The following is a 13,971-nucleotide window of genomic DNA, read 5'->3' on the forward strand; positions in this document are numbered from 1 at the left end:
GATGATGATAGCATCATGGCAGGTGGATGCCAGCACAGCAAGGCAAAGGTTTCTGTGTTCATTTAAAGCCCCTGCACTAGGCACACAGCACCCACTGTCCCCTAGGAGAGTCCCCTAATGCCTTTTAAATGCATACCACCGCTCCCTCCTCTACAGACACTGTCCCTCCTGAAAGCCCCTGGGGAAGCCACCGTCAGGAGATCCTCTCCTCCCTTCACCCCGTTCAAGCAGCGCTATAAGGAACAGAAACCACCTTGCAGCCTCCGGTGGAGAAACATTGAGGTCATTAATGACTCAAAAGCTTTCACAATGCCAAGGTTTGGCTCACATCTCCATTCAGAAAACGCTAATTCTCACGAACCCAACCTTTTCTGAGAGCCATCCTGAGCATGGGCCTCGTCTGCACACTCTCACTTCAGACCAGCTCTGTTCTCGTTGCGGTTTTCACTCCGGGTACAAAAGTCACAGGCGAAGCAAGTTTTTCATCAGTTATTTTTACACAGCAACACTCATTAATCACCCAGGGGCTGCCTCTTGCCTGTTTGCTCCCCCCAGGCTGCATTCAGGCAGGAAGGGGAGTGCAATAAGGGGGAAACAAAAGGTGGCAGTAAGACAGGACCCAATGCAGCAGCTGCTGTTAGTAGCAGGCACGTCACTTTAAACCCCTAAATGCTTCTTGTGGCATCAGCAACACTGATCTCACATGTTAAGGTTACTCTAAAGTGAGGGGATCCAGGTCTGGGGCTTAAGAATAGGAGACATTTACTGCACAGTGGCCTAATAACACTGTGCAGTAACGTGCTGGCCAAAAACCGTGCTAATTTGCTCCTGTGCAGCGTTATTTAGCCTACTGTGCAGTAAGCATCACAAACAACAGTGCACCGACACTAGTGCCTACTTCATTAAGCAAGTACTAAACTAAATGGGCATTAACGAACGTGTCGGTGCACCCAGCAAGAGGCAAAATTTACATCCAGACTTTAAACTCTTCACAGTTCAGGTGCCTGCGTTTGCACCCATTGTAGCTGCCAGGGAGAGTGAGGAAGTAGCCTTTCTTTCTCAGCAGAGCACAAAGGAGCTTCTTCTAGATGCTCGCGGCTTTGCGACACTTTTCCCAAGGCAGCGAGGTCCGTCTCACAGAGTGAAAAGGCCGTTTTCTCCTTCTATGCCACTAAAAGCTTTCTCCGGCTCTTCAGAGGGCGCCGTGCTGTAACGAGAAGCGCCGTGATTAGCAGCGCAGCCGACAAAGGCAAGGGGGAAGCACGCTAGGTCAGATCCTAGGGGCTTGGGGTACACCCTTGGAAGTGGAAGAGAGAAAGGAACCGGTGGGTCAGATCAGCTGCTCGAGTCGGCCGGCGTAAAACCAGTTGTCTGTCCTGGAGCCATGCCGATGCTGACCAGAGTGAGTGCAAGGTGTGAAAGGCCAAGTCAAACCATAGCGGATGGTGCAAGCCGATCGTCCTTAGGATGTCTACACCGCTCTCAAGCAAGCCCAGCCCACCCATGTGCCATTCAGGGAAAGGAGGCGGTGGAGCCACTCTGGGGATCCCACCTCACTGCAATTCAAGGCCACGACTTCTCCCGTCTCCCGTGGCCAGAGAGAGCAATGAATTACCCTTCAACTGCGGCAAAACTCAGGCCTCCCCTCCGTGTCCTTTTCTCTCAGCTCTAGACAGAGCAAGACCAGTGCAAAAGTGCAAGAGGAAATTCAAGCCAGGATAGATGGATTCTCCTTGCACCCATATAATGCTGAAGGGTTACACCGGATTTACACCCAGGCAGGCAGGAAGAGAGGCAAGTCTCTGGGCAATGTGTCCTACAGGACCAGATGCAAAGCTGATGTGGGTTATGCATCCCTCAGAGGCTGCCTTGAGGACCCGTCCGGATGTCTGCCGGCTCCTCCATGGGGGCAGAGTCTAAGAGGTGCGGATTGGTTTTCTGGAGATATATGATCTAAATTTTTGGTTTCTAACACAGCCCAGGGAATCAGGATGGGGGCCCAAACCCACACCTCCATTCGCTTTACCAAGATCAAGATTGGATCCGTTATTAGGAATTATCCAGTGATTACCTTTCTGTAACGGTCAGCTGATACTTCCTCTTGTGTTGACCTACAGATAAGGCAAGGTTCGTGTTAACGTGACGAGGAAAAGGGGAGTCACAGGTTTCCAAGCATGGACTCAAGGACAGGATTTTAAGTGCTATAAGCTTTGCACGGACAAAGCAGAAAATAATGAGCATTACCTGACTCGAGTTGCACCCGCAGCTCTAGCAAACTCAGTGCAATTGCCCCTCTTCTAAGACAACGTCACTGAGATCAGAATCAGGCCCCTGTAGCACCGACTGCTTCCCACCATAGCCCTGCCCGTGGTGAATTCCTCTGCAACTCTTCTCAATAATTCAGGGCTGACGCCAGGACAGCAAACCCCAGCAAAAGGCAATGCAATCAGCACAAGGATAAAGGACACTAAATATTTATAAACAGCTTTAAGGGGCTGAATTATGCATGGGCATGTGTAACTAATAATGCTCTGGCCTGAAATGGGTTCACGTCCCTTGTAAGGAAAACCCTTGATGAGCACTTTGCTATACTAGCGAATAATTCATCAGGATGTTTTTTACTCCTGGAATAAAAGCAGCGCAGGAGGGAAACAGCCTGCTAATGTCCCAACCATGCACCGGATTGAATATCAGCTGATAAATAATAAATACTGAGGCCTGATCCCTTTATCCTAGTGACTTCATGTGCTGACAAAGGGGTTACAGGCACGGGTCCATTACCTTCAATGCAGATATAGAAGTGGAAATCAGAGGAGAGACCAACTCTGGGCAGGCATCAATTTTTTGTTTCCCGAGTTACTCCACATATACCCCGCTACTACTAAATGCCATTTGACTCCTGGATCCATCTGCATTACACCGTTTCCAAGAAGGTATTCTGGTGCAGGTTCTTCAATGGACACAATAATACCAAGCAAAACACCTCATCCCAAACTTCTCCTTTTCCTGGCATGGAAAATGCCTTAAGCACAACTTTGCAAGTCTACATCTGCGGTTCCATGTTGCCCTTCCTCTATCTGGCTCCCAAATCACTACAGCTTGCATCTCCTCTCACCTTCATATCAAGAGCGACTTCATTAACTAAACGAGCCTGAGTTTAGCATCGGATTTGCTCTCTTCGGTGCATTGGCTCTTACTAGTCTTCAAACTTTAGCTCAGGCTACACCAGCTGGGGAAGAGATGTTGTACACACACATGCCTTGGTAGCTGCCTCAGGTTCCTTACTCCCCTTACGGAGTCTGGTGCCCATTGCACCAGGACCTTCGATGCATGCACCTAAGCAAGAGTATGGGAGTGGAGGCTGTCCTTGACCTACCATCCCCTCTTTAGACCCCTGAGCTGGAGTCCAAAGGCCAGACCAAGTCCAGATGTTCAGTGCTGTGATGCTTGTAGCTTCTGCCAGACAGCAATAGATAAGAATTGCTGCTGACTGCCTACGCTTTTCAAAGCATCATAGAAAATGAGGGTTGAAGGGAGCTCAGGAGGTCACATCTAGTCCAACCCCTGCTCCAAGCAGGACCAGCCCCAACTACATCATCCCAGCCAAGGCTTTGTCTAGTTGGGTCTTAAAAACCTCCAAGGATGGAGACTGCACCGCCTCTCTGAGGAGCCTTCTCCAGTGCTTCACCACCCTCCTAGGGAGAATTTTTTTCCTAATATCCAACCTCAACTTCCCTTGCTGCAACTTGAGCCCATTGTTGCTTGTCCCGTCATCTAAAGCCACGGAGAACAGTCCAGTCTAGTTTCTATCAGGGCAATGTCCCTTAGGATTTCTTCAACCAAGGAGTACCCACAAGACAGCACGGTTTTGAGGCACCCTACTCTGCAGGTTACAACACGGTGGTATTTTATAGGAGCTACCCTGCCACGAGTAGCCTCACCACCAGCCCCACCTGTCAGATGCAGTTTACCATCATTCCCAGGACCGAAATATGCACGCACAAAAAAGAGTGCACATGAAGCTAATGCAGAGCATGACAGCAAACACACAACAGTACTTACATCTCCACAGGTAAAGTAAGAGCAGCATCAATGCAAGAAGAACAACTGCCCCGCCAGTGGCGAGGGGCAGCACTGGGATCCCCTGCTCCAGCTGAGAAAGAAGGGGTGGGGGTGGGAAACAAGCAGAAAAGGCTTTTAAACAGCACATTGGTTCTGGCATGTTTAAAGAGGGCCTGGTAGCTCTAACAGCAATATCTGCCATCAAGGTGGCGGTGTAAATGGCAAACGCCCGGGGAACAGGAAAGCAGGAATCCTATTGCAAACCTGCATGGCAAACTTTGATGGGCAGCTGGATTATTTATTGCCAAGTTTGTTTGCTCTCTTTCTGCACAGGTAGGGGTTTGCTCAAACCAGGGGCAATCCAAACCCCAATGGGTGGGCTCAGGTTAAGCAAAACCCAAACAAGAGGTGGTTTGGATCGGAAGGCCAGACCCTGTTGCAAAAGGGGTGGCTCTCTCAATGAACAGTGGTGCTAGTACTTCCTTCTGGACTCCCCTGGGAAGGAGGTCTTGTCCAGGGGCTGCAAGGCAAAGCCATCCTTGAGTGCTGCTAGCTGAACCTCAAGCCCAGATCACCCAGTGCTTGTCCTGTTAAAGCCCTCCACTGTTTCCATGAGTGTAGGCAGCCCAGGCTGCATCTCAGCAGTATTTGCAAGGCACTTGAATATCCTACAGAGTGAAAAACCCATTGCCTTTCACTCTGGACCGGAGTGGCCTTCAGGATCACTTTTGCTGACACGTAGCAGCAGTTCTGGGATGTGAGACTTGCATCCAACAGCCTCTCAACACTGCCAGGACCCCCAAACCTTATACAAATCCATGCACAGATAGCCCTCTACCCTCTCACTTCATCAGTCATGGGTCTTTGCCAAGGACAAACCAAGAGAGGGTGCTTGGGACCACTGGGGAATGGAGAGGAGGAAAGAGAGTAAAAATGACATGAGATATGACATCCCAGCCCGTATTTATGGCATCTTCCTCAGCAGCTTCTGGTGCGGGTTACTGAAGGCAGAGAGCTGGATTGTGGGGCTGGTAATTCCTATGTGCCCCTGGACCAGATTACACCCAGCACCACTCTGCTTTGCCTACAGCATGTATTTAGGCTAAACGCTTTGTAAATCACTGCTAGGTCAAGCTGGCTTTTAGTTCGTCGGACACTTCTGAGACATGGAGGAGGCTTTACCTGTCCTAGGTGATCTGTGTTTTCTGGGGGCTCACCGTGCTGTGACTCTGGGGAAGTCTCTGGTAATAGAAAAAAACCAAAATACTAGATCTAGACTCAGTGCAATTGCCGTTAGACATTCGTCTTCTCACAGTAATTTGCAGAGGCCGATAACATTGCCACTGTCACAGGAAAGGCCTGTAAGACCAAGTGTTTCTCCCCAAATCCAAGACGCCTCAGCAATACTGATGTACCTTATTCTGTCTACCTGCTCTCTTAATGTGACCCATGATACCAAGCACTTTGCAATCTCTTATATACAAGAGATATACATCTCTTATACATTTGTCCTTACAATGCCTTGTAGGATAGGAAAATACTACTATCCTTGCCCGGAGAATGGGAAAACCTCTAAGGGCTGGACCTAGAAAGGCTCCTAGGTGCCTAAACAATAACTGAATTCACGCAGGAGTTAGACACCTAAATACCAAGCTGCAGCTGGCCCTCAAAGTTTCCCAGGTCCTTGGTGAATCAGGGAATCCAACGATGACCTCTGGGTCCTGTGTTACTGTCCTAGGCCGTGTGTAGACAAATAAGGGGTGTGTGCATGACACTTTAAAGCGGGTTAAATGCTTTTGCACCACTCTAATGGTGCTGGTGGTTGCATGCGTCGGCGGCATAATGCATTGCAACAACTTAAGGCGAGGGCATACCCCAGCCCTTTGCAATCATTACAGGATAATTCAGGGGCTCTGCGATCTTCAGTCACCTGTGTGTATTTGCATTAAAAATGAAGACCAACAATCTTGCCTTTACCTCGGTCTGCTGCCAGGGTATAAACAGGGGTGTCTCTCGTGGAAAATGGAGCATAAGAAGAAGAATCCACAGCCATCTGCTCAGGGGGGTCCTGGACAGTGGCTGGTGGATCAGTCCCTGAAATTAAAATCAAAAGAAAGAAATATTTAAAAACAGAGGTCCTGGGTGCTGGCATGGATGTGTTGTGTTTGTAAAAGGTGACACCCTTCCATACCTGTAATGAAGAGACTTTTTGTTGAGTGGGTCAGATAACTGTCATAAAACCACGGGATGAACCCTGGGACAAGAGAGAAAGTCAAGCATTTCCTCTAGCAAACAGGGCTAGGGGATGCAGAAGGAAACAAGACACATGATCTAATTGTGGAGTCAGCGCTACAGTGCTTTCCAGAAGTTTTCTGCTTCACCAGCATGTTTTGCTGAGCATTTCGAATCCAGATGATCCCTTACAGGGGAGACGCTGGCTTGGGTTACTCGTGTTGAATCAAACCATTTTAGGCTGCGCATGTTCGAAGGTGTTATGGGCTTGTACAGTAACCTCTGTGTGTTGTTCTGAATGGGAATTGTGATTGTTTCTGGCCAGATGAAGCCCAGGGAAGGAAAGAAGACGATATAGCACGTAGTGACCAGAGTCAGGTCCACACTCCAATATTTAATTCTTCAATACAGATCCAGGCTTGGATTTCAGCTTGGATTTAGGACTCAATTCAAACAGGACATCCTTTCCCTTTGCTACCACTGCACCAGGGCATAGCACATCTATGGGGTTTCCTCTAGGGCTAAGATGAATGGGAGGGATATGCTCTGGGCAGGGTAGCTGTTCCCATCCCTCTTCTCTCTCGATTTGTAATGCATCCTGCACCCAGCCCTCAGCTGTTCCTGAAGAAGCCCTGACAAGGAGGCCTAATGGCTTACGTGATACTTGACACAAGTGCCCACCAGCTCCTATTCACGTGTCTTATCAGCGATGGAGTGACAGGGGAGGAAGAGGGGTTTCCACTGAGAAGGGAATGACTATTTTAAAAAGGGCAGCATGCACCCATTACCAATGTGAGGTGTCTGCACCTGAAAACAAGAACTGAACGAGCCATGGGAAGCTATTGAATACTTTGGTCCTGCTGCGAGGCGCCGGCTGAAATCACAGCAGTGAGTTTCTGGAGGCTGGAGCCTGACTTGCTGGGGCAATGTCACCACTGAAGTCTGGATTTCCTCTTTTTTTATGCCCTGGTTTGCTGAACTTTCTGCAAGGTGGCTATTTACTAATACTTGAAAAGGTGGTTCAGTGTGGAGCAAAACCTACAGCTTCTAATGCACCTTCTAGCACATGGAGCTACTCCAGCCCAGGGAAAGCAGCGCTGGGCACAGACAGTCAGAGGGAAAAGAAGATACTGATGCTGATAACATTGGTGATGGAAACTGTGGATAGATGAACACAATGCAGAGGGACGTGCATTGATTTTTGAGCTGGAAGCAATGCGGAGAGAGTCGGCCCTGGTTCAGCGTGGAGCAAAACCTACAGTTTTAATGCACCTGGAGCTACTCCAGCCCAGGCACAGCAAGAGGATGCAGCTCATTAGCATCAGAAATGAACGAAGCTGGCTAAAATCTTTGAAAATCCTGGCTTAGCTCTGAATATTGCCCACTGCCCTGTGCAACATGCACGCCCCTTCCCACCACTCACCCTGCCGTTCCCCACAGCCATCGGAAAAGAGTCTGGAAGAGCGTGCCCCCGGCACGCACGGGCATTGCCCAGAGAGACCCCGACAAACCAGCCAGCCTCACACAGACTTCCCTGCTGCCCACACGACACGTCCTGGCACCCCGCCCCTTGCATCCCAGGGGGAAGGAGGAATTATTGCCATTATTCAACCTACAGCCCAAAGTGCGATCGAGCTCTGTCATGCCATAGCATCCCAGCCAGGCATCGGTCGTCTCCAAAGCAGTTGTCTGGGGAGCAAGAGTCGTATCTGGGAGAGCCGGGCCTGTTGGGAAGGCCGGAGGCATTGCTGGGTGGGTTGTCACCACTGCGGGAACCAGGGCTGTTGTTGCTGAAGGTCGAGGAGGAGGAGGAGTTGTGATCGCTGGAGAGAAAAGCCGAGAAACCAGGTCGGAAACTCCTCAGCTGAGCTTGAGAGCCACACAAAATGGAAACTGCCCATTTCTTTGAGCCGCTGTGAGGAGAGGCAGAGGTAAATGGGCTGATTGAGTCTGCAGAAGAGAAGACCGAGGGGGTTGAATAGCAGCCTTCACCTCCCTGCAGGGGGGGCTGCAAAGAGGACGGAGCTGGGCTGGTCTCAGTGGGGGCAGACGACAGGACAAGAAGCAATGGGCTCAAGCTGCAGCAAGGGAAAGGTTGGATATTAAGAAAAAAATCCTCCCTCGGAGATTGGAAAAATCTCTCACTTGGAGGGTGGTGATATCACTGATAACTCTACACAAGCCTGTGCTGTGTGTGCAAGAGTCAGCACCTTTGCACAGGACAGTTTGCCATATCTGGGAACAAAATGAACGTGTGCATTCGAGTACCGTACAGACCTGTATGGAGAGCACCTTCAGTCACGAGAGCGAAATCATCACTTTCGGCCCTTTCAGTGCTGGGAGATGCATCTACATAGTCTGGGATCCCTGAAACGAGGGAAGAGGCTCATCCACAACGCTCTTGTTCAAAGGCTTCCCCTGGGTGTTCAACACCACGGCGCAAATCTGGATATCTAGCTAAACAGAGGTAAAGCTTACAGACCACATTTGCCTATGCCATTGACCCCACAGAGGTGCCTAGCTGTAGCACTTCATTTCACGGTCTAGTCCAGTGATGCATTTCAATGCATACAACTGCGGGCAGAGTTAATTGTCCCTGCTTTTAAAGGTGGGCCCCCACTGATGACCGCATTGCTGAACATCCGCCCAAAGGAGTCGTGTTGAAACGAGGTGTGAGCAAAATCAGAGGAAGAAAGAGCTGCAGGCAGCGCTGGGCACGGCCGGTCAGAGGGAAAAGAAGCTACCGACACTGATAACACTGGCAATGCAAACCGCAGATAGATGAACAAGACGCGGAGAGATGTGCATTGCTTTCTGAGCTGGAAGCAATGCGGAGAGAGTCGGCCCTGCTTTGGTGCAGAGCAAAACCTACAGTTTTAATGCACCTGGAGCTACTCCAGCCCAGGCACAGCAAGAGGATGCAGCTCCTTAGCACTAAAAATGAACCAAGCTGCCTAAAATCTTTGAAAATCCTGGCTTGGCTCTGAATATTGCCCACTGCCCTGTGCGACACGCACGCCTCTTCCCACCACTCACCCTGCCGTTCCCCACAGCCATCGGGAAGGAGTCTGGAAGAGCGTGCCCCCGGCACGCATGGACATTGCCCAGAGGGACCCCAACAACCCAGCCAGCCTCACACAGACTTCCCTGCTGCCCACACGACACGTCCTGGCACCCCGCCCCTTGCATCCCAGGGGGAAGGGGGAATTATTGTCGGTTATTCGACCTACTGCCCAAAGTGCGATAGAGCTCTGTCACGCCGTGGCGTCCCGGCCAGGCATCGGTCGTCTCCAAAGCAGTCGCCTGGGGAGCAAGAGTCGTATCTGGGAGAGCTGGGTCCGTTGGGAAGGCCGGAGGCATTGCTGGGTGGGTTGTCACCACTGCGGGAACCGGGGCTGTTGTTGTTGGAGGTCGAGGAGGAGGAGGAGTTGTCATCACTGGAGAGAAAAGCCAAGAAACCAGGTCAGAAACTCTTCAGCTGAGCTTGAGCCACACGGTCTCTCACCCCATCCTCAGTAAGAAACTGGGAGACAGCGGTGTCGATGCCTACACAGTCAGGTGGGTCACTACCTGGCTGGAGGGCCGCACCCAGAGAGCGGTGGTGGACGGGTCATTCTCAACCTGGAGGGCTGTGGGCAGTGGGGTGCCCCAGGGCTCGGTCCTCAGGCCTGCACTGTTCAACATCTTCATCAGCGACTTGGACAAGGGGGTAGAAAGCACCCTGTTCAAATTCGCAGATGACACTAAGATGTGGGGGGAAGCTGGCACGCTAGAAGGGAGGAATAGGCTGCAATCGGACCTGCACAGGTTACAGGGGTGGGCGGATGAGAACAGGATGGGTTCAACACTGACAAGTGCAAGGTGCTGCACCTGGGGAGGAAGAGCCAGCAGCAGACCTACAGGCTGGGAAACTCCCTTCTCGTCAGTGCAGAGGCAGAAAAGGATCTTGGGGTCATTATTGATGCCAAAATGAACATGGGCCGACAGTGTGGGGACGCGGTCAGGAAGCCCAAACTCACCTTGTCGTGCATCCACAGATGCATCTCGAGCAGGTCCAGGGAGGTGATCCTCCCCCTCTATGCGACACTGGTCAGGCCGCAGGTGGAGTAGTGCGTCCAGCTCTGGGCACCGCACTTCAGGAGGGATGTGGACAGCATGGAGAGGGTCCAGAGGAGGCCACCCACATGATCAGGGGACAGCAGGGCAGGCCCTACGAGGAGGCGCAACTTCACTGTCAGGGCAGCTAGGACCTGGAACCAGCTTCCAAGGGAAGTGGTGCTGGCTTCTACCCTGGAGGGCTTTAAAAAAGGCTGGACGAGCATCTGGCCAGGGTCGTTTGACCCCAGTACTCTTTACTGCCATGGCAGGGGTCGGACTTGATGATCTGCTCAGGTCCCTTCAGACCCGACCTACTATGAAACTATGAAAATGGAAACTGCCCATTTCTTTGAGCCGCTGTGAGGAGAGGCTGAGGGAACTGGGCTGACTGAGTCTATAGAAGAGAAGACCGAGGGGGATTGAATAGCAGCCTTCACCTCCCTGCAGGGGCGCTGCAAAGAGGATTCATAGATGTTAGGGTCGGAAGGGACCTCAATAGATCATCGAGTCCGACCCCCTGCATCGGCAGGAAAGAGTGCTGGGTCTAGATGACCCCAGCTAGATGCTCATCTAACCTCCTCTTGAAGACCCCCAGGGTAGGGGAGAGCACCACCTCCCTTGGGAGCCCGTTCCAGACCTTGGCCACTCGAACTGTGAAGAAGTTCTTCCTAATGTCCAATCTAAATCTGCTCTCTGCTAGCTTGTGGCCATTATTTCTTGTAACCCGCGGGGGCACCTTGGTGAATAAAACCTCACCAATTCCCTTCTGTGCCCCCGTGATGAACTTAAAGGCAGCCACAAGGTCGCCTCTCAACCTTCTCTTGCGGAGGCTGAAAAGGTCCAGTTTCTCTAGTCTTTCCTCGTAGGGCTTGGTCTGCAGGCCCTTGACCATACGAGTTGCCCTTCTCTGGACCCTCTCCAGGTTATCCGCATCCCTCTTGAAGTGCGGCGCCCAGAATTGCACGCAGTACTCCAACTGCGGTCTGACCAGCGCCCGATAGAGGGGAAGTATCACCTCCTTGGACCTATTCGTCATGCATCTGCTGATGCACGATAAAGTGCCATTGGCTTTTCTGATGGCTTCGTCACACTGCCGACTCACGTTCACCTTGGAGTCCACTAGGACTCCACGATCCCTTTCCACCTCTGTGCCACCCAGCAGGTCATTCCCTAGGCTGTAGGTGTGCTGGACATTTTTCCTCCCGAGGTGCAGCACTTTGCATTTCTCCTTGTTGAACTGCATCCTGTTGTTTTCTGCCCACTTGTCCAACCTGTCCAGGTCTGCCTGCAGCTGTTCCCTGCCCTCCGGCATGTCCACTTCTCCCCACAGTTTTGTGTCATCTGCAAACTTGGACAAAGTACATTTCACTCCCTCGTCCAAGTCACTGATGAAGACATAGAAGAGTATCGGTGCAAGGACCGAGCCCTGCGGGACCCCACTGCCCACACCCTTCCAGGTCGATACCGACCCATCCACTACGATGGAGCTGGGCTATTCTCAGTGGGGGCAGATGACAGGACAAGGAGCAATGGGCTCAAGCTGCAGCAAGGGAAGTTGAAGTTGGATATTGGGAAAAACTCTCTCCCTCGTCCAAGTCGCATTGCCCAGAGGGACCCCGACAAACCAGCCAGCCTCACACAGACTTCCCTGCTGCCCACACGACACGTCCTGGCACCCCGCCCCTTGCATCCCAGGTGGAAGGAGGAATTATTGTCGGTTATTCGACCTACAGCCCAAAGTGCGATAGAGCTCTGTCACGCCGTGGCGTCCCGGCCAGGCATTGGTCGTCTCCAAAGCAGTCGTCTGGGGAGCAAGAGTCGTATCTGGGAGAGCCGGGTCCGTTGGGAAGGCCGGAGGCATTGCTGGGTGGGTTGTCACCACTGCGGGAACCGGGGCTGTTGTTGGTGGAGGACGAGGACGAGGACGAGGAGGAGGAGGAAGAGGACGAGGAGGGCGACGAGGAGTTGTGACTGCTGGAGAAAAAAGCCAAGAAACCAGGTCAGAATATCCTCAGCTGAGCTTGAGAGCCACAGACCCAGGACAGACAAAATGGAAACTGCCCATTTCTTTAAGCCACTGTGAGGAGAGGCGGAGAGAAATGGGCTGATTGAGTCTGCAGAAGAGAAGACCGAGGGGGGTGAATAGCAGCCTTCACCTCCCTGCAAGAGGGGTGCAAAGAGGATGGAGCTGGGCTGTGCTCAATGGACAAGGAGCAATGGGCTCCAGTTGCAGCATGGAAAATTGAGGTTGGATATTAGGAAAAAACTTCTCACAAGGAGGGTGGTGAAGCCAGAGAGATGGTGCAGTCTCCATCCTTGGAGGTGTTTAAGACCCGGGTAGACAAAGCCCTGGCCGGGATGATGTAGTTGGGGCTGGTCCTGCTTGGAGCAGGGGTCGGACTAGATGAGACCCCTGAGCTCCCTTCAACCCTCATTTCTATGATTCTAAGAATAAGGTATCAGCTCACTAGGTCAGAAATGAATCCAAATAAAACCAGTTGGAAACTGATTCCTCCCCTCTCCCCAAGGAAAAACTCGATTTTTTCTCAAAAAAGGGAAAAACCTCAAACCAGGCTACTTGCTGCCCTAAACCCAAAGGGCTCTTCGGTTTTAGAATAAAAGAAATCAAAAGATTTTGCAGGAAAGCAGTTGCTTCCCCTGAGCTGTTTTACTTAGTAAAAATCTGCACTATTTGGCTCAAAAAGGAGTTTGAGAGGGGTGGTTTAGTCATCTTCCCCCTGGATGACCCACCGGCAAAAAGCAGCGGGGTCCAGTTCTACCAGCAGGCATCACCCTATTCACATCAGTGGATTTGCACCTCTTTATCCTGGGTTTTAGCCAGCACCCATGCCTTACAGTCTGCGGTAGAGAGGGATTTCCCTCTCCTCACTTCACCCTCCCCATTAGGCTTCCTACAGCAGCAATCCCAGACTCGTTGGCCCACCCTGGACCCTTGTCCAACATTTAGTTGCATGAGGTCCAGGCTGGATGTAGGCCCCATGAATTGCAGTTTGGGAACGACTACCGTGTTGGAGAGTATTCCCAAGTGGTCCCATGTAGGTTAGCACAGATCATGTCTTTGGACAATAAGGAAAGCTGCAAAGCATGTGCCTGTTTCTTTACAATGCATGAGGTGAGGCCACGATGTCTTAGGGTGGTATCTCACCTCCTGACAAAGAATATCTCGTATTCGAAAACTTGTTAAACTTTATTCCAATGACATAGTTGGCCCAATAAAACATGTCATCCTAAGACGCCCTTGCCTCCCCCATGATTTCTGAACTATCACCACTATAACACAAGCTTCTCCTAGACTTTACCCTTCTTACCACCATGGTCTAAACCATCCAGTCTAAGCCAGGGCTGTTCAATGACTGGTTTTTTGGTTTGCTGACCACACTGATAGATGAAGCATGGAGATCCGCATCTGGTCAACCTAAAATGAACTGTTTTTGGGGGGGTTTTGTTGTGTTGTCTTATGAAACAAACCATGCTGGTTGAAAACACCGCTGCTGCTACCCAACGTAAGATGTTTCATTTCACTTTGGGGTTTTTAAGCCTGTTAATTCTTCTTTTTCA

At 51.2% G+C, this 13,971-nt stretch overlaps 1 protein-coding gene across 1 annotated transcript in view; it reads right to left on the reverse strand.

Moving 5' to 3' along the window:
* Positions 1-265: 265 nt before the first annotated feature.
* The window catches only part of LOC132243272 (uncharacterized), a 30,779-nt gene continuing 17,073 nt past the window's right edge, over positions 266-13,971 (reverse strand). Inside the window, exons 10-19 of the mRNA XM_059733425.1 lie at positions 12,124-12,366; positions 9,525-9,731; positions 8,572-8,661; positions 7,911-8,117; positions 6,254-6,316; positions 6,040-6,156; positions 5,245-5,303; positions 4,063-4,153; positions 2,072-2,111; positions 266-1,207 (exon numbers count right to left, since the gene is read on the reverse strand). Of these exons, the coding sequence (XP_059589408.1) occupies positions 1,135-1,207; positions 2,072-2,111; positions 4,063-4,153; positions 5,245-5,303; positions 6,040-6,156; positions 6,254-6,316; positions 7,911-8,117; positions 8,572-8,661; positions 9,525-9,731; positions 12,124-12,366 (1,190 nt within the window). The 3' untranslated portion in view covers positions 266-1,134. The remainder of the gene's footprint in view (positions 1,208-2,071; positions 2,112-4,062; positions 4,154-5,244; positions 5,304-6,039; positions 6,157-6,253; positions 6,317-7,910; positions 8,118-8,571; positions 8,662-9,524; positions 9,732-12,123; positions 12,367-13,971) is intronic.

This window comes from Alligator mississippiensis, chromosome 9 (assembly GCF_030867095.1).
Source record: "Alligator mississippiensis isolate rAllMis1 chromosome 9, rAllMis1, whole genome shotgun sequence".
Taxonomy (NCBI): domain Eukaryota; kingdom Metazoa; phylum Chordata; order Crocodylia; family Alligatoridae; genus Alligator; species Alligator mississippiensis.